Below are 19,402 nucleotides of genomic sequence, written 5' to 3'. Positions count from 1 at the left end.
GCCAGAGCTACTCAGAGAAACCCTGTCTCAAAACCAAAACAGACAGACAAGAGAATCCGCGCGTAGTAAAAGACAACTTTGATCTGCTTTGCATACCTTGCTTCTGGGCTTAAAGTACACTCAGCTAGGGCCTCTCCAGAAGCAGAACAGCCACTACTGTCAGTAACTGAACATTTACCTGCCCCGCTGCCACCTCTGTCCCCAGGCCTAGAATGGCAAGCTGAGGGCCTGGGTCTTGCTGGGAAGCCTGGGCTTTCCAGTCTTCACCTCACTGCTTACAACCAGCCTATCTAAGATGCCTGCTCCAACTGTGGCTGCTTAGTAACAGGATACAGCATGTCTGCCTTCAGCCCAGGGTGGCAGATAGGCACCCCCTGCTTTGGTTGTGCTATAGGGAAGGCAGCTCCAGAGAGTGCTGGCCCCGAGTGTGTCAGGACACTGCCATAGGTTCACTTTCCTCACTCTAGCTGGAAATTTTCTTCCATGTTCCTTTTGCAATAGCTCTTCTCTCCTATAAGGCAGTAGATGTTCAAACTGCTCATTTCCATCGGGGTTCCTATCGCCTCAGACCAACTCTCGGTCTCAAGCTCCAGCCATGCTAAGTTTTTAAAGCATCCTGGTTCAAGCCCTCTGTGTCAGTGTCACCGAGATCTAGGAGATTAGGATGCTCCGTGTTTCTGGTGCTCAGAGAGCCGAGATCATTCCCAAGCTGGACCAGTGCACTAGGGGTGTCATGGGCTGGCCAAGAGCATTGCCACCATTGGTAAGGTTTCTCAGAAGGGAACTTTTTAGCAGTGCTGGACAGGGACCTAGCCTCAGGCTCATGGTAGAGCCAGCACAACACCAGTGAGCTCCCCCAAAACCCTACCCCAGCTCCTAGAAGGGAACTTGTAGCAAGTAGGGAATTTCTGGAGGAACACACTGCATCTGATTGTGCTTGCCTGAGTGTTCTCTTTAGTCAGTAGTCCCAGCAGCTAGTACACACATAAAGTTGTCCCAGATGCCAAACACCAAAGAAGAAAAGAAGCTCCCTCTTTCCTCACAGGGCGCTTGCTGGAGGCGGCCCTGGACTGGTGTGGCCCGAGTAGCAGGTGTGTCCAGGATCTCCAGTGTAGTGGATTTACTCTATGATTTGTCAGACCTCCTTCCACGGCTCAGGCCTCTTCCGTTCTAGTTGCAGGAAATGGTCACTCAGCACCTCTGCCCATCAGGGCAAGGGAGCCTGGCTTCTGGAAAGAGCAGCCAGTTGAATATTTACCAGTCACTTCAAGGGAGTAACCACACTGGAAAGTCTGCTCGGGGGCAGCTGTAAGGCCAGATTAGCAATGACAGCCTTGGGTGGTTTCTGAAACCTTCCTCCTTCTCAAGCTGACCTCTGGCCACAGTGACTTGTAGGGTGGGGACTGGCCCTGGTGGTGTTTACTGTTTCTTCCTCTTCAGCTACCTCTTTGAACTTCCAGGGGTAGGAGGCTGTCGTTTTTGTTCTTTCAGGAAAAGGTAAAGTGGAAGGAGAGACATGATTCTTGTTCAGCACTTTCCAGCAGCTTCTGGAACTGGATAAGACCTGGAAGCCTGCTTCCTAGCCTGGGGCTGGTTGTACTCCTAGGTGTGAAACCACCATAGGATGTCATGTCAGGCAGGGCAGGAGCAAAGGGTTAAGTCTGTATCAAGTAGAAAAACTGTTGCATAAATGCTGAGGTGGTTTTTTGGTTGCTTTTTTTTTTTAAATCTCAAGCGTCTTTGTTGCTTTGCTTTGGCAAAGCCCCAGGAGAAGTCGGGAGATTCTGGGAGGAGTTGGTTGTGCTGAGTGAGTCACTAAGCTCCCCGCTGTTGCTGTGTTTAGTTCCTGCGTGCCTCACTGTAGCAGGAGGTATTTTGGGGAGGGGCAGGGTGGAAATGCTGCTCTGTGTAGTGGGACAGTGTGTTTTGCGAGCACCCTAAGGTTGAAAGGGCCTTGTAACCAACCAGAGCACTGGTACAAGCAGGAAATACCACAGCAGCACTCTCAACCAGCACACACCAATGTCCCCTGCAATCCTTATACAAGTGGTTGTCACTTCCCTGTTCAGTAGCTTTTGAAATGGTTCAAATTAAATTGCATTCTCTCTGTAACACATGCTGTTTTCCTAGCAGAACAGGAGGAATTGAATGTAGAGAGGCAAAGAGAAGAGCTGTCTTAAGTGGGACGCCTTGATTGCTGTGAGAGGCAAGGATTCCCCCTTTGGAGAAACAGGGAGGAGCCAAGGAGCAGATGGGATACTCTGCTTTGCTGATCCCTGGCTGTCTGTGTGAACTCCAGTTACCATTAATGACTGACTACCTACCTTCCATCAGTAGGCAAGAACCCACTTGGTGGTTGTAAACTGAGAACATTGGACATCTGAAGACACTCCAACTCTTCCCCTTTTTTGAATCAAGTTTCCTAGGTTGACCTTGAATTTGTTCTGTTGCTAGGGATTACCTTGAATTCAGAATCCTTCTGCTTCCACTTTCTGAAGATTGTAGGTGTCTGCCATTACACCCAATTTATACAGTGCTGGTATTTAATCCCAGGGGCTTGTGCATGCTAGGCAAGCACTTTATTGTTTCTTCTGTGTAGCATATACCAGGCTAGCTAGCTCTTAAGCTTCCCTGACAATTTTTCTGCCACTGCCTCACATCTCTGTGTAGGAATGTTGGGAATGTAGATAGATGTACAACTACCATGCCTGGCTTCTACATGGGGTCTGGAGGATGGGGCCCAGATAATCAGGGCTGGGATAGCAGGTGCTTTGACCATCTCAGTCAGTACACTACCCTCACTTGTTCTTAGGACAAGGTCTTGCTGGGTAAACCAGGCTAGCCCAGAATTCACTGTAGCCCAAGCAAGCCTGGAACTCATGGCAGTACTGCCTCAGCCTCTGAATGCTAGGATTATAGGTGTATATTGCTACACTTTGCACCCCAACATATTTTCTTTCTTCCTTTGTAGTCCAGGCTTGTCTTAAACTTTCTTTTTTGGTTTTTCGAGACAGGGTTTCCCTGTGTAGCTTTGTGCCTTTCCTGGAACTCATGCTATAGCTAAGGCTGTCCTCGAACTCACAGAGATCTGCCTGGCTCTGCCTCCCAAGTGCTGGGATTAAAGGCGTGCACCACCACTGCCCGGCTTTAAACTTTGTATGTAGTGAAGAATAACCTTAACTTCTAATACTTCTACATCTGTCTCCCAGGTGCTTGGATTACAGATGTGTGACACTGTGCCCAGTTTTATACTGTGCTTTGAGCGGAACCGAGGACTTTGTATATTCTGGACAAGTATTTCAGCAACAGAGGGACATTCCATTTCCTCCCAACACATTTCCTTTCTTTCTTTGTTTTTTCTTTTTCCCCTCCTCCTCCTTTTTGAGACAGGATCTTATTATGTAGTCCTGGTTGGTTCCCTTGAATGCCATATGTATCCCAGAGTAGCCTTGAAATCACAGAGATCTACCAGTCTTAAGCTGGCTGGCTTTTTTTTTTTTTTTTTAAGAGTTATATGTTATTTATATCTGTGTCCTGCATGTCTGTATGGGTAGCATATGTGTGCAGATGCCCAAGAAGGTCAGAAGAGGACATGGGATCCACAAAACTGGAGTTGTAGGCAGTTGTGAACAGCCTGACATGGTTGCTGAGAACCAAGCCTGGGTACTCTATAAGAGTAGCAAGTGCTCCTAACTACCAAACCGCTTCTCCAGCCCCAACTCATTTTCTTCTTCACTCTGCACAGTTATTTAGTCCTTTATTGAATGCTGTGCTAGGCATTCTGGGCCATGAATGAGACAAGCCAAAGTCCCTCCTTTGGACAGGTACTAACTTACCAACTTCAAGGGCAGCAAATATGTGAAAGGGAGTAAGTGGCCCTGTGGTTAGAAGTCTGACCTTCCTTCTTCTTCCCTATCTTATTCCCTAGGGATCTAGGACAACTGTAAGGATCAAAAATTACACCTGCAGGGGACTGGAGAGATGGTTCAGGGGTTAAGAGCACTGACTGATCTTCCAGGGGACCCGGGTTTGGTTCCCGGCACCCACATGACAGCTCACAACTATCTGTAACTCCAGTTTCGGGGTGTCTGGCATCCTCACACAGACATACATGCAGGTAAAACCCCAGTGAACATAAAAAGTAAATAAATCTTAAAAAAAAAAAAAACACAAGTACACCTGCTCTATTCTACAAGTACTTCAACATGACCTAGTTAAGTGTGAGCACTGTTGGACACTTGAGAGGATATGAAGGTGAGCAAGACACTGTCTGACTTTGCAGAGCCTGAAAGGAGTTAAGATGTTGGGGACAAAAGAAGAAATGAATAATGCAAGTCCTGTGCTTCCAAGTCCAGAGAAGGAGTGGCTATGAAAGTATCCAAATTTGAGATGAACAGGGGAGCAGAGCTCTCTTCCTGGATTGCTTAAAGAAAGGCACTGTGTACTAGATGAAACACTTCCCTGTAGTGTGTATACATCTGTGTAGTTCTGTCTCCTTCTCTATGTGATAGCCAAGGTCACAGGACCCCACTGCGGGTCTAAGGCAGTGTGGCAGCTCCCAGCACACTGCAGTGGGACTGGGACCTGAAGCCCAGAGTCCAGAGAACTACGAACAACTGCTAGTCATGAAGAGGGGGAGAGCCTAAGGGGAGCCCTGGCACCCCGGCTGCACTGGAGTGTCCGTCTGCTCCCACAGTTCCCTGCAAAGTCAGGAGCCCTGGCACCCCGGCTGTACTGGAGTGTCCTCTGCTCCCACAGTTCCCTGTAAAGCCAGGAGCCCTGGCACCCCGGCTGCACTGGAGTGTCCGTCTGCTCCCACAGTTCCCTGCAAAGTCAGGAGCCCTGGCACCCCGGCTGCACTGGAGTGTCCTCTGCTCCCACAGTCTCTGCTCCCACAGTTCCCTGCAAAGTCAGGAGCCCTGGCACCCCGACTGTACTGGAGTGTCCTCTGCTCCCATAGTTCCCTGTAAAGCCAGGAGCCCTGGCACCCCGGCTGCACTGGAGTGTCCGTCTGCTCCCACAGTTCCCTGCAAAGTCAGGAGCCCTGGCACCCCGGCTGCACTGGTAGTGTCCTCTGCTCCCACAGTTCCCTGTAAAGTCAGGAGCCCTGGCACCCTGGCTGCACTGGAGTGTCCTCTGCTCCCACAGTTCCCTGTAAAGCCAGTCAAGCTTTTATGTTGCTGGCTGCCTCCTGCCTCACCCCGCCCCCATCCTCCAAAGCCTGGGCTGCTGGCAGCCTGGCTCTCCTGTGATATGGAGGAACTCACTCGTCTCCATGGTTACAATAACCCACTGGTACGGGAGGAGCCAAATGAAGTGCAAGGCTGGCAATGTGAGCTTCCCCCAGCCCTTGGCACCATGTGGTACTGGTATGTTGGCTGTTTCTTTGACTGTTTCTGGAAGGAAGGAGTTAAGGCACTAGCAAGGAAGGGAAGGTTCCAATTTAGAGGAGTCACATAACCCTGCTCTGGCATAGTCAACTAGTAAGTAGCAGAGATATGGCTTGCTCCTGAGCCCTGCCTGTTCTCATGCTTCCCCATATATACAGTAGACAGACTGGGTACCTTCTCCAAAGTTCACTTTGATTCAAGAAGACAGGCATCCAAGCTCAGTGGACTTTGCAAGTGGCCCTAGCTACTTTCACAGGTTGACGTTTGACATCTGCAATGGCTTGCTGAACACCACTAGCCCAGGAGAGACAAGTCAGCAATGAGCAGATTCAAGGATGAGATGCACTAGAAACTTGTAGGTGCTCTGGGTACACAGTAGATGCTTAATATTCTAAGAGCGTCTGTAGTGGCCCTGAAGACCAAAGGCTGAGAATTATTGGTCATTATGGCTTCTAGACCTGAAAGGGGTGAACAGCTTTCAGCTCACTCCATACTGCCTGCTCTTCTCAGGCAGGATCTGACTGTTGCTGTGGGATGAGCATTGTAAGCCACACTGGTAGCTTTCAGTTGCATGATCTGCTGGTATTCATAGTCCAGGAGGCATCCTTCCTGGCTGGAGAAAGCAAGCATGTCTTTGAAGCCTTGTTGTAACAGAATGTAGGTGTTTCCCTCCCTAGTTAAACATCTCAGCGAATTGGGGGGCTGGTAAGTAGCAAGCACAGTTTTTGTGTTCTCCTACCCAGAATGCTCCTGGTATATGATGGACTTTTGGCAGTTGAGAGTGACAGTTGCTGGGGTCAGAGACTGTCACGAAGGCTTCCAAACGAAGCCTGGGCACTTGTCACAGCCCCATCACTCCATCTGAATCCTCCCCCACTTACCCTAACTGCTCTCTTACAAGGTCAGTGCTCGGTGCTTCTCAGTTGACAAAACTGCTGTTTCCCATACTGATTGAGGAAATCATTCTGTCACATTGCAAAACCTGAGGACCAAGACAGTGAGGCTGTTTGGTATCATTCTGGCTTCTGAGTGGGCCAGGGAATGGAAAGACAGGTAGTCCTAGACAAGGGCAAGCTTGACTCCAGAATCCATGCCAACTCTTTCCTGAAACTAGAGCCTCCTGGGAGGGTACGAGGAGGGTGCTACATGACAGCCCCTCTAGCCGCACTCACCTCTGATGAAGAGGAGCCTGCCTTTCTGTTGTGCCCCCACTGTCCCTGAGCTGCTTCCCCTCTTGCTACCTCTGGAGGAGGGGGATAGGAAAGGGGACAGACTTGAACAGTAGGTGCTATCATGCCAAAAGGGGCAATTGCCCTTGGACTGTACCCCAGCTCTGCACTGAGAGGTTGGGGAACCCTGGGTTATGTCTTGTAACCTGTATCAGCTTCTCAATGGACGAGGAGGCTTGATGTATGGCAGGTATTTGTCCTTCCTGAGTAGTATCGTCTCCCAGGGGTGCCTGGAGGACACAGAAGGAAGCCTTGATTGTTCCCAGAAGGGTTGATGAATAACAGTTTGAAGTCTTTACAGACCTGTGGAACTGGGGGTGAGGGGGGAAGGAGGGGGTGTAATAGCTCGGCTCAATGGACGACCAGAGCCTCGAGTGCTAGAGAGAGCAGCGAAGAGATCTGAGAAGCTCATAAGCATGACCGGGTGATCTATCAATGGCAGGATGAGAGATTTGCTCCACACTCAGGTCATAGGGACTTTTTTCTTTGGTGCTTTGGGTGAATGGGGAGCCCTAAGGACAGATCTGCAGAAGCTGGGCTAGAAAAAAAGAGGACTTTTAGATTGTTCCCAGCCTTTGGGTAGAAGTTAGGGAAAGACTCATTCTCTTTCATATGTTCGCTAGACCCCCTCAAGTTACACTGAAACGCTTGGTGTCTTAGTGCAGCATGCATTTTCTAAGGCTGAGCGCTGAGTTTTAGGAAGTAGGAAGTCTGATTGTCACTGTAAGCTTACCAGTGTCTGCTTGTACCCACCCTGCTTTGGTAGTGGGGAAGGTTTGCTGGTCACACGGGTGTGCGCCATGTTAGAGGCCTTGCTGATCTGCCCTCCAGCAGGTGAGATAAGGGCTTTATGACAGCCCAGTCTGAAGTCTGCTCTTCACTCTCTCCAGCTGTTACAGCAGAGCGCCTTGCAGAGGGTGGGGCAGCCCGCTTCCGGGGGTGGGAGGGTGGGGGGGGGACGACAGAGGGAGGGGGAGGGAGAAGGAAGTTGTTCTAAACCCGCCTCTTCTTCTTGGTCTCCCTTCCTGCCCCTCTCCTCCCACCTAACTTCTGATGTGCCATCCTGGACTGGACACTTTCTGACCACCCAACCTGGCCAAGCTGTAGACCCTGTCCCTGAAGCTCTTTGCCAAATCCTCCCCCTCCCCCCCCTCCCCCCCCCCCCCCCCTCTGCTAGTGGTGGTTTCGGTTGCGACACAGTCTAGGTTCCCAGGCAGGAACCACTTGGCCTGGCTGCTTCGCTTTTCACTGAGGAGGTGGTGGAAGGTGTCGTCTGGCTTGTGCTGGCTGAGTAAGGGTGGCTGGCTGAGCCGGCAGCCCCCGCCCTGGGCCTGGCTCTTCCCGGCCTCTGTACTTTGCCCTCGCTGCCTGACAGGTTCTGCTGAATGGAAGTCGCTGGTATCCCTTGTCCCTTTCTCCGGCTGGGTATGTTTCCCCCATTTTGCCCCTGGGACTGCCCTTTCCTTTCTTCTCTCTGCTTCAAACAAAATCTTGCAGAGTTGCTCAGTGAAGTAGGGCACTAGCACCAGGTAGTCAGGTTCTCATGAAGGGCATCTAGATGTCGGAAAGGGATTGGCTAGGAAGGAGGAAAGGAAAGCAGGCAAACACCAAAAGGTCTTTTGTCTCAGCAGCCAGAGACCAAGGAGACAGGCTATGGAAGAAGGGGTGTCACAGTGGGAGCCCAGCTGGGGCCTGGGGCAAGTTCCACAGATACCTTTCTATACTCCACCTCACTTGAGCTTTTACTCTGCATTTGACCAGGAAGTGCCTGCCTGGCACCCCTTCAGCCTGGCCCCTTCCCACCTTACAGAAGCCACAGTACTCTTGAGGGCCAACCCTGTGTGTTGAGCCCCAGAGCACAGCTTTTCAAGAGAATAGTTGGTGGCAGCCTCCAATATTACGGCAGGGGGCCTTGCCCAGTCCGAGTCAGCGCTGGACGTCTGGGTAGAGGCTGTCTTCGGGCCAGCCTGGCACAGCATGCCAAGGCCTGGTTCTGAACTCCCAGCCTAAAAGTCTCTACAGGTCCAATGGATGCAAGACTCTGCCATCTGTCCTCACTAATCCAGAGCCCTTTTGACTCTCCTAGATCAGGGATGCTTAGAAACTCTGAAGGCCACTTGAGAGCCACAGGGGGTCTTTCACTGAGAAGGCTAGGGGCCTGCCTAGGATAGGGTATGGGTCTGAGCTCTGGTGTTGTACATCCTGCTGTGAACCAGAAGGCTGGATATGGGGAGGAGAGCAGGGCTTAGCCAGATCTTGCTTTGTGGTCCAGAAGGACAGCTAGGTCTCACCCCACCACCTATTTGGACCAGGAAGAATGTGCCTGGACTGAACCACAGGAGGGGAGTTCTCTCTCCATAATAGCCACCTCGCTGCTGTCTTACCTCAGAGCAGCAGCAGGAGAGGGCAAGAACTCCCTCCCTTAGACCGTGGCTTTAAGAAGCATTGTCTGCAGAAAGTTTTACTCCCCCCACCCACCCACCCCCGTTTTTTTTTTTTTGTTTTGTTTTGTTTTTTTTTTGGCAGGGTTTCTCTGTGTAGTCCTGGTTGTCTTCTCCCTCTATAGACCAGGCTGGCCTCAAACTCAGAGATCCGCCTGCCTCTGCCTCCCGAGTGCTGGGATTAAAGATGTGCACCACCACCACCAGCCAGCTGAAAGTTTTCCTTTCTAACCTCTTTCTGTGCTCTTCCCACATCCTGTGCCCATTTCTCTGCTAGAGAAAATGTCTTGTGACATAAAGAAATAGTGAGGTCAGAGAGATACTGGTTTCAGTCCTAAGAGTTGGACGCTCCGATCTGAAGATAGGGCTTCGGTGACTAGCACAGGGAACCTAGGAACAAACACTTAGCAGCTGGCTTACTTCTGTGGGTCCTACACATGGAACTGTTTCTTGTTTCTCACTGTGCTGGGGACCAGCTCTTCACAGCTGTCCCACCTGGGTGCCTGGCACCCCTTATTTCCTCCTAAGCTACAAAGCCTGGGATAATCAGCGCACAGCTCAGATTGTGTCTCACTAGATTTGGAAATTAACACTGGTTTTCTCTTGGACCCTTGTCACTCCTACACCTCTCTGAGAGACCGTAGTTGGTTTAGCAGGCTCAGATTGGGCGCAGAACATTCATTGAGGACTTGACAGTACATAGCACTTGGAGATGTTGCTCAAAACCAAAGCTCGTGGTCTCATTATGTAGCCTAGGCTGGCCTGATGGTTGCTCTTTATTTAACTTTGAATAAAACAGTTGACATATGTTCTTTCATCTGCCCATGAAAAGTAGGAAATGTTTTATTGCCACTTTACAGATAAGAAACTAAAGTTAGTAGGTGAGGAGCTGGGACTTGAACCTTATTCTGTACTCCAGACAGTCCCTCAGCATGAATGCCAGCACAGGTCATGTTGGGCTGGTGTTCCTCTCCCCTTTTCAGAAGAATGTTGATAGCAAGAAAGTTAACTTGAGCTGAGTGGCAGTCAGGATCTGAACTCCAGCAGTTTGTATCTGGTATCTACACTGCTAATTCTAACCCTAAGGAAGCAGGCACATGGCAGGCAGGCTTAGGTCTAAAGTCTAGCACACCGCTGGGGGCGAGGGGTGATATGATATGCTGCCTGTCTCACTAGACCAGACCCAGACCAGAAACACCGAGGGCCAGCAGGGTGGATCAGCAGGCTGCTGGAACTTCCCGGCTGGTGCTTCAGAGCTGCAGAAGGCCCAGCTCCTCACATCTGTTTAGAATGAGAGACTGCAGGTCCTCAGGCCTCTGCCCGCCAAGCTCCCACCGCCTTTGGTCTGTGCACTTGGGAAAGGCTGTAACGAGAACTTACATTAGACGCTACCAAGGGGTTAGAGAAATGGCCCAGTAGTTAACAACGCGTACTGCTATAACAGTGAACCTGGGTTCAATTCCCAGCATCCACATAGTGGTTTACAACTGCCTATAACTCTAGTTCCAGAGAATCCAGTGCCCTCTTCTGACATCAGTAGACTTATCCCCACATGTGATGCACATATATACATACACTCAGGCACATACATATTCACATAATTGTCAGGGGTTTTTTTTGTTTTGTTTTTGGTTGGTTGGTTTTTTTTGGTTTTTTTTTGTTTTTGTTGTTGTTGTTGTTGTTGTTTGAGACAGGGTTTCTCTGTGTAGCTTTGGAGCCTTTCCTGAAACTCACTCTGTAACCCAGGCTGGCCTTCAGACTCACAGCGATCTGCCTGCCTCTGCCTCCCCAGTGCTGGGGTTAAAGGCATACGCCGCCACCACCCAGCCGTAATTGTCTTTTAAGTTGTCAAGGTCTGGGGGTAAATTGGTGGAACAGTTGCCTAGCATGGGATCTCAGGTTCAGTCCCCAGTACCACAGAAAAGAAAATTGCCAAGGAATTTACCCACTGAGCAGGTGAGGCAGAGGAAGGTTTCCCAGGTGTTGGTGCTCTGAGGGTGGGGGGAACCCTGATGGCAGTTTGTCAGGGAGGATGGGGCTAAGGAGAGGAGACTAGAAGTTAGGCCTTTGAGACCTGTGGAAGGACTCAGGGTATCTATCATTCAAGAGCCTGACCCAGCAGGCGTAGCTGGGTATAGAACTGCCTTCTTGCAAGTGTGAGCCACAGGGTTCCTTTGAGAAGGCATGAAGCCGAAACTTGAAAAATCTCCTTGTCCAGGCTCTGCTGTAGAGAGCTGCAGATTGGCAGCAGTGAAACATGAGAAATGGTGAGGGATTTTAACAGAGATGACATTCCCTCAAGGGTCAAGGGGGCCTTCACAGTTGTCTGTGTTGCAGGTACTTCTGGGGTCTGAGGACAGACAAGCACACACTGCTTCCCGAAGGCCCTGAAGGGACATGTTAGAGAAGGACCCAGACCACTCCTTGGGTTGAAGTTAGTCGTGCTTTTCCTCTGGGGCTACTGAAGTCTTCCCTTAGAATCAGGAGGGGCTCTGAGAGAAGGAAACTGGACTCTCCATCTCCAGTCACCCTGCTGCCCATCCTTGAAGACTCTAGGGCAGGCCTGCTTGGATCTGACTCAGGCAGTGGCAGCAGCTTCCCAGTGTGCTAAGCTGTCCAATGAGAGGTGAATCAGGGCCCAAGTAGGGGTGAAGCCAGACTCCCTTTGACAGTTCCATTGGAATATAATCCACACACCATACCACCTACCCATGTGCAGATGAGTGGCTTTTATTAAATTGTTTTGTGTTGTTCCATTTCAGAACATTTTCATTGCCCCCAAAAGAAACTGTACACCCTTCACTTGTCCCCCTCAAACTTCCCGCCTCCCCCAGATAGCCACAAATTAACATCTGCCTCTCTAGGGTTCTGTGTTCTGCACAGTCGTAAAGATAGAGTCAGATAAGATGGTCCTTCATGACCAGCTTCTCTGTCTCTTCAGGATTCTTTGATAGAGTGCTTCCTTTCTTATTATGGTCCACTCATATTACATTGAGTTGTTAGGCCACATTTGACATCTGATAGACGTTTGAATTGTTTCCCCTCCAGCATTGAGAATTATGCTTCTGTGACCATTAATGCACAGGAATTTGTGTGGACATGTGCTCTTCTTCCTCATGGGCATATACCTAGGAATTACTGGGACTCCTAGTCTTTGGGAAATGTGTAGATCTTCATACCCATTGTCATGAGAACTATGCATTTCGTATTCAGCCCATACACCTGTGCAGAGTCTGTATTGCTTCGCATCCTTGTTTGAACCGTTGTGTACAGGAGAGCAGAGCAGGGCAGGCTGCTGCACAACACAGACCCAGTCATTCAATTTATTTGCTGAACAGTGAGTTACTGAGCGTCGACTATAGTTCGGTCTGTCAGGTGTTGTGTTATGATGTGCCAGTGAATAAAGGGGGTTGGGGATTTAGCTCAGTGGTAGAGAGCTTGCCTAGCAAGCACAGGCCCTGGGTTTGGTCCTCAGCTCTGGGAAAAAGAAAGGGAAAAAAAGGATATTATAGGCCAGTCTTAATGGGCTTCCAATCTCATTAGGCACAATGATAAACAAGTGTAAAGAGTGAGTAGTAGAGGTTGGTGCTAAGAACTGAGTGACAAGGAAGACCGAAGTGTTGAGACCCTGTGCTCCTGCAACTGAAAGGCAGCAGCACTCCCACAGTGTGGACAGGACTGTCAAGAGACAAGGTCTCCCAACCACGATGGGGTACAGGCTCCACCAGATTACTGTGGGAGTTAATGGGGGTTGGTGGCACTGATAGACACAGCTCTGGCCCTGAGCTCTGATGTGGACAGGATCTTAGCCCTGAGTCTTGTGTTGTGTGCCTTTGCAATGAAGACTGGTTGTGATGCCCTCTCCTGCCCTCTTCCTCCTGTTCTATGATTCTTTGCATGCCTGCCAGTCTGGTGGAGTCTGCCCCTGCGCCCAGTGTCTTGCAGTTTTTTTCAGAACTGAGGGTAATGGTAGACAGAACTGGAGGGGCAGCCTGTAAAGGCATGTCTGTTTCCACCCTGCAGCCCGCCTTGGGACACCTTGATTCCAAGCCCAGCAGTAAATCCAACATGCTGCGGGGCCGCAACTCAGCCACCTCTGCTGACGAGCAGCCCCATATTGGCAACTACCGGCTCCTTAAGACCATTGGCAAGGGTAACTTTGCCAAGGTGAAATTGGCCCGGCACATCCTGACAGGGAAAGAGGTGAGCACTGGGGGTTGGGGCCATGGCAGCAGCTCCCATCCTGTTGACACTTCCCAACAGCCAGCCTCTTGTTTATCTGCAGAAGTGAGATCTGAAAAAGAGTAGGAAACCAATGGAGAAAGTAACCTCAAGTCCTGGTTTAGCCTGGTCAAGGAAGTGATCTTAGGCTTTTGTCTCATGTTCAGGTAGCTGTGAAGATCATTGACAAGACTCAGCTGAACTCCTCCAGCCTTCAGAAAGTAAGTGCCCAGTACCTCCCATCCCTTTCTAAGTCTCTCTTTGATGAGTGATCTGCTGACCCCACAAGACCACTACCTTAAAACTTTCTCTCTTCAAGCCAGGCAGTAGTGGTGCATGCTCTTAATCCCAGCACTCAGGAGGCAGAGGCAGGCAGATCTCTGAGTTCAAGGCCAGCCTGGTCTACAGGACAAGTTCCAGAACAGCCAGGGCTACACAGAGAAACCCTGTCTCAAAACAAACAAACAAAAAAACAGTGTCTCCCCTCCCTATGGCTCTGGTTGGGTTTCCTGTGTCAACTCCACCCAGTGGGCCTCCTGTCCACAGGCACAGGCTCTTCTGAAGTCTGCCCCTTTCCAGCCACTTGGCCCTACCTGTCTGACCTACTTCCTGACCATTTTATCTCCTGGCCTGTGTCCAGCTCTCTGTAAAAGCACTCGTCTGTAGCATTACTAGAGTACATGCGGCCACACCAAGTGATCCAGTGGTACCCTAGAGGTTCAGGGAGGAAAAAGTGGAACCTGCCTCTGGATTCTTTACCAGCTCCATTTCAGAGAAGAAATGTTGGAGGCTAAGTGTCAAGGTGCACAGATGAAAGGCACCTCGTTACCCTGGTCTCCAGGCTCTCTTACTGGATACTCATTGGGGAGTATGCACCTTTTGCTAGATGAAGTTGAACTACCTTGTTAACTGGGGTCTCCTTTAGGTTGTAGGAAAATCCCCAGTGGGGACAAACCCTGTATCAAAGAAACTTGAAGGTGTGGTGTGTGAGAGAAAAGAAGGGGCGACTGAGTGCCAGGGGAGTAGCTTGCAAGTGACAGAACTGGAAGCACACTGTCCCCCTCAATTTTCTGAGCTAAGGTATTTAGGAGAAGGGGGCTCCAGACTGGCAAAATAAATCAGCCCCTACCCAGGTTAGTCAAATTTCCCTTGGCCTTCCCACTGTAGCTGACCCCTGCTCACTTTTTTCTAAAACCTGGTTCTTTGTCTGTTATGGCCAAGGGAGTTTTTTTTTATGAACACATTACAGTGGCGAATTGGAGGACATGACCATGTAAATAGCCACAAGGATGGGAGGCAGAAGATGAGGAGCCAGGGACTGCTGTGGAGGGAGTTGCTCCCAGAATGAGGGTGGGGAGAGGGACTTCCCCCTGGTGTGTATGCTACAGCTGGAACTGAGATTCACAAATCTGTCAGCCCTGAGAGTTTTTTATCAAACAAAGCAGCGCTGTCATCTCCAGGCCTCCTGTTCAGAGTGGGTGGAGGAAGACAAGGTGGTCTGGCCTTGTGCACTGGCTCCAGCCCTGCAAAGCTGAAACTAGCATGGGATGGGCCTTGAGCCTTGGAGCATCGTGGCTTACCTTGTTGCCATTAATAACCAGGACATCTCATTCCCTACCTCTTTTCTTCTCCCTACTTCTTCCTGATTGATTAGAAGGCACCAGTGCCAGACAAATAGTTTTTGTTTTGTTTCTTTTTTGAAACAGAGTCTAATATACCCAGGCTGGACTTGAACTCACCATGTAGCTGAGGATAGCCTTGAACTCCTGTTCCTCCTGCCTCTACCTCCAAGGGCAGAAATATAGCCCTTTAAAAAGCCTTTATTATGGGCGGTGGTGGCACACGCCTGTAATCCCAGCACTCGGGAGGCAGAGGCAGGAGGATCTCTGTGAGTTCGAGGCCAGCCTGATCTCCAAAGCAAGTTCCAGGACAGCCTCCAAAGCTACAGAGAGACCCTGTCTCGGGGGTAGGGGGGGACTTCAGACTTTATGGGTTTTTTTCGAGACAGGGTTTCTCTGTGTAGCTTTGCGCCTTTCCTGGAACTCGCTTTGTAGACCAGGCTGGCCTCGAACTCACAGAGATCCACCTGCCTCTGCCTCCCGAGTGCTGGGATTACAGGCGTGTGCCACCACCGCCTGGCGACTTCAGACTTTTTATGTGCTTTCTTAGCAAGGCCAATCTCATTCTTGCCATCCACTCTGTTTACATTTCTTCTTAGCAGTGCTCCCTAAAGTTTGAGGTTTTGAAGACATTGGCCCTTCAGGGTTTTAGACAAGCCCAGAAAGCTCCAGGCTGTCCCAGAAGAGTGCCCCTCCAGACCAAAGAATATGCTTGAGAGTGGAATGGTGGTAATGGCACTGGCCACCAGTGCAGATCTGTCCCCAGTGATGGTGGCCAGGAGCCTTTGCTTTTTCACCATCATAACCAGTGGATGAAGAGAGAGCAGGAAAGCCTGGGAGCTGATGAGGGGGGTGGATCAGACCCCTTTCGTTCCAGACCATGAAAGCTCTGGGATACCGTTAAAGGGGTATATTTTACTATATTTTATAAACAACATTCTGGGTTAGGACTCCAGATAAACCACCACCACCCAAAAACAAACAAACAAACCCACCCAGTCCATGTGTAAGTGTTGAGGCCTGGGAAGCTGCAAAACCTTTCTTTTAGGTTTCTGTCATCCTCTGTATGGAGATGTATGGTTTGGAACCCCTGGTTTTGTCTCACAAAGGGAGCGTGAGTGTGTGGAGGTGGATTTGATTAAAATTGACACCAGCTATATATAGGAGTGGTTTCTTCTGTTGCTACCTCAGAGGCTCAGGAGAGAAAGTCCTCTCCCCCAGTGCAGGCCCTTTGACATGTAGCTGACACGGGGACCCTTTGGAGCGCCTCTCTAGTCACAGGGACAGCTGAAAGGTTTGGACTCTGAGCTGGCAGAGGAGCTCAGTGCTGAATGCTCAAGTATTCAGAGACTCAGGCTCTTCTCCTACAGAGGCACTGAACTGCTGTTTGGAGGCCGGGTGTAGATGGGGTGGAAGAGGGCACGGTCTGAGCACTGAGGTAGTGAGCTAGCTCTGCTCCAGCTTCCCTCTTGGCTCTTCCCCTCTCTTTGTGGGTTTGGGCTTGGTTTCTTCGGGAGGAGGGGAGGTCTGTTTTAAAAAGAAGAAAGAAATCTTACTGGGGCTCTGGGGGACCCGATAAGTTCATCAAGCAGGCATGATGAACCCTTGTGTTTCTCTTCCAGCTATTCCGAGAAGTAAGAATAATGAAGGTTTTGAATCATCCCAACATAGGTGAGGATCTGACGTGTGCCCTGAGTCCTAACACAGCCCTTTCTCTTGCCTTGTGGGTGACTCTGTCCTGAAGGGTGTCAGACTCTGCTTTCTGAAGGCTCAGCTCGAAGTTGAGCTGCCTCCTGGTACTGTGGGCTGTCCTGAGTAACTCGGGTGGTTCAAGAGGTCCTTAGTGTGTCTGGACACAGAGGATCTGACGTGTGCCCTGAGTCCTAACACAGCCCTTTCTTTCTCTTGCAGTTAAGTTGTTTGAAGTGATCGAAACTGAGAAGACACTCTACCTTGTCATGGAGTACGCCAGTGGCGGTAGGGCTGAGGCTGCCTCTTGCTATTACTTCCCGTCTCCATCTTTCTCCCTCCTTGCTCCTGCCCACACCCTCCACTCCACCCTACTCACCGTACTCTCCCATCTCATCTCTTGCAGGAGAAGTATTTGATTACCTGGTGGCCCACGGCAGGATGAAAGAAAAAGAAGCCCGAGCCAAATTCCGTCAGGTGGGTGTCTTTCCACCCTTAGCTGTAGGCCCCGCTTTCCCTTTGGGGTTTGGCACAGGAGAGGAGCTGCCTGAGCAGGCGGCCTGAGAAGAGGAAGGCACTTTGAGCTCTGCTTGCTAACTTCAAAATAGGCCATTAGTGACCACTCTGTAGATCCCTGTGGCTCACTCTCAGACCCCCAAGCTAACCCTTCTTCCTTCCTTTCAGATAGTGTCTGCTGTGCAGTACTGTCACCAGAAGTTCATTGTTCACAGAGATCTAAAGGTAAGGTGTGTTCGTATCTCCTGTGCCTTCCTGTGGGTCTGGCTGTTCTCCTTTGGTCAAGCTCTGAGTATTCCAGAAACTCCAGCCATTGATTTTTACTTTTTTAGATGGCCTGGAAGTCTTTAGGGATGGCCTTGTACCCAGACTTAGGTTCCCACCATAGCACTAGCAAGCATAGAGTCTTGGCCCTTGCCAGGTATGGTGGGAATACTCCAGGCTTTCCTGGTCCTTCAGGCATCCTGGTGGCTGACCTAGGAAAGAGTGTGAATGTGACTCTGATATCACAGCTGCTCTCTAGACATACACACATTATCTTTGTTACCAAGGTATTCATATTTGTACTGCCTGTGAGTCTCCTCATTGCTGAAAGAACTTGCAGGAATGACCAAGAAGCATAGGCCTACTCTGAAGCCCTGTGCAGCTCCCAGGGTTCCTAGGCATACAGATCCCAGCTTCATTCCTTCCTCCTGTCCAGCCTGTCTGTGCTGACTGACCCTGCCCTGGAGATGGAGAAAGTTCTGAAACTAGAGATGGCTTTCTGGTGGCTCTCCCATTGCCCTTGACCCTTCCTGCACCGATGCCATAGGGTTCTCTACCTGGGGCTCTGATGCTTACTATCTTACCTCCCAGGCAGAAAACCTACTCTTGGATGCTGATATGAACATCAAGATTGCAGACTTTGGCTTTAGCAACGAATTCACCTTTGGGAACAAGCTGGATACTTTCTGTGGCAGTCCTCCTTATGCTGCCCCAGAACTCTTCCAGGGCAAAAAGTATGATGGTCCTGAAGTGGATGTGTGGAGCCTGGGAGTCATCCTCTATACACTGGTCAGCGGATCCCTGCCTTTTGATGGACAGAACCTCAAGGTGGAGTGGAGTGCAACCTTAGATCATCTTCTTCATTTTTCATCTCTTGTTGGCCTCTGCTCTTCTCTCTGCCCTCTCAGTAACTTTCTGCTTGTCCACATTTTTCTCAAGTCAGGGCTTCAGAGAAAGGCCCGCTGAGAAAAAAGCAGTTAAATGGTCTTCCCTGCTGGATATAGTAGCACATGCCTGTAATTTCAGCAGTGGAGAGGCCAGGGCAAGAAGATTCAGAATTTCATGCCAGCCTGGGCTGGAGAATGAGAGATCTCAAAAGCCAACCCAAAGGGGCTAGCCAGGTGGGCTGCTGGATAAAGGTTGATTCCCCAGGACCCGCACAGTAGAGGGAGAGAACCTGACCTCCTTCAAGCTGTCCTTTGACCTCCACTCACACTGTAGCGCGCACACACCCTGTCCACAAAATAAACATCATTTTTCTTTTTAAAAAAAAAAAACGTCCGTAGAGTCTCAATCCTGTCTTGGAAGAGACAGTACCCACCCCTCTGAAGCACTCTAAAGAAGTGCATGGAGTGTAGGGCTTGGTTGCCTCACTTGTGAGTTCAGTGACCTAGGCTTTCTGCATCCCGTTTTCCATTGTCTGTTTCTCTGGATCCTGGATGTGAGGTTCCCTCGACCTGGGGTGACTTACATTTTCTAACCACAGGAGCTACGGGAGCGGGTACTGAGGGGAAAATACCGAATTCCGTTCTACATGTCCACGGACTGTGAAAACCTGCTTAAGAAATTTCTCATACTTAATCCTAGTAAGAGAGGCACTTTAGAGGTGAGCAGCATAGAACCCAGCTGGCCAGAAATCCTGGGGTTCCCATGGAGACCCCCATGCTGAGTTTCCTCCGCCTCTGTACTTTGCCCTTCCCTCTCTTCCCAGCAAATTATGAAAGATCGGTGGATGAACGTGGGGCACGAGGATGATGAGCTAAAGCCTTATGTGGAACCACTCCCTGACTACAAGGACCCCCGGCGGACAGGTGAGGCTGTGCTGGCTGGGAACTGGAGCCTGCCCACAGATGGAGACCAGCTTTAACTGTCCCCCCTCCCCCAACCACCAGAGTTGATGGTGTCAATGGGTTACACACGGGAAGAGATCCAGGACTCGCTGGTGAGCCAGAGGTACAACGAAGTGATGGCCACCTATCTGCTTCTGGGCTACAAGAGTTCTGAGGTGCGTGCTTTCCATTCTCAGGCCCTGA

General features: G+C 50.3%; 1 protein-coding gene across 4 annotated transcripts in view; it reads left to right on the top strand.

Annotated features, from left to right (window-relative positions):
- Mark2 (microtubule affinity regulating kinase 2) overlaps positions 1 to 19,402 on the top strand; it is a 68,606-nt gene that overhangs the window by 40,354 nt on the left and 8,850 nt on the right. For all 4 annotated transcript variants that reach the window (XM_036203772.1, XM_036203764.1, XM_036203757.1 and 1 more), the window contains exons 2-11: positions 13,084 to 13,263; positions 13,449 to 13,502; positions 16,523 to 16,571; positions 16,812 to 16,877; positions 16,996 to 17,066; positions 17,274 to 17,330; positions 17,961 to 18,197; positions 18,856 to 18,975; positions 19,081 to 19,180; positions 19,262 to 19,374. In XM_036203772.1, coding sequence (XP_036059665.1) covers positions 13,084 to 13,263; positions 13,449 to 13,502; positions 16,523 to 16,571; positions 16,812 to 16,877; positions 16,996 to 17,066; positions 17,274 to 17,330; positions 17,961 to 18,197; positions 18,856 to 18,975; positions 19,081 to 19,180; positions 19,262 to 19,374 — 1,047 coding nt within the window. The remainder of the gene's footprint in view (positions 1 to 13,083; positions 13,264 to 13,448; positions 13,503 to 16,522; positions 16,572 to 16,811; positions 16,878 to 16,995; positions 17,067 to 17,273; positions 17,331 to 17,960; positions 18,198 to 18,855; positions 18,976 to 19,080; positions 19,181 to 19,261; positions 19,375 to 19,402) is intronic.

Source organism: Onychomys torridus, chromosome 1 (genome assembly GCF_903995425.1).
Source record: "Onychomys torridus chromosome 1, mOncTor1.1, whole genome shotgun sequence".
Classification (NCBI taxonomy): Eukaryota; Metazoa; Chordata; class Mammalia; order Rodentia; family Cricetidae; genus Onychomys; species Onychomys torridus.
Note: the sequence above shows the minus strand (reverse complement) of the source record. Positions and strands in the feature narration are given on the sequence as shown.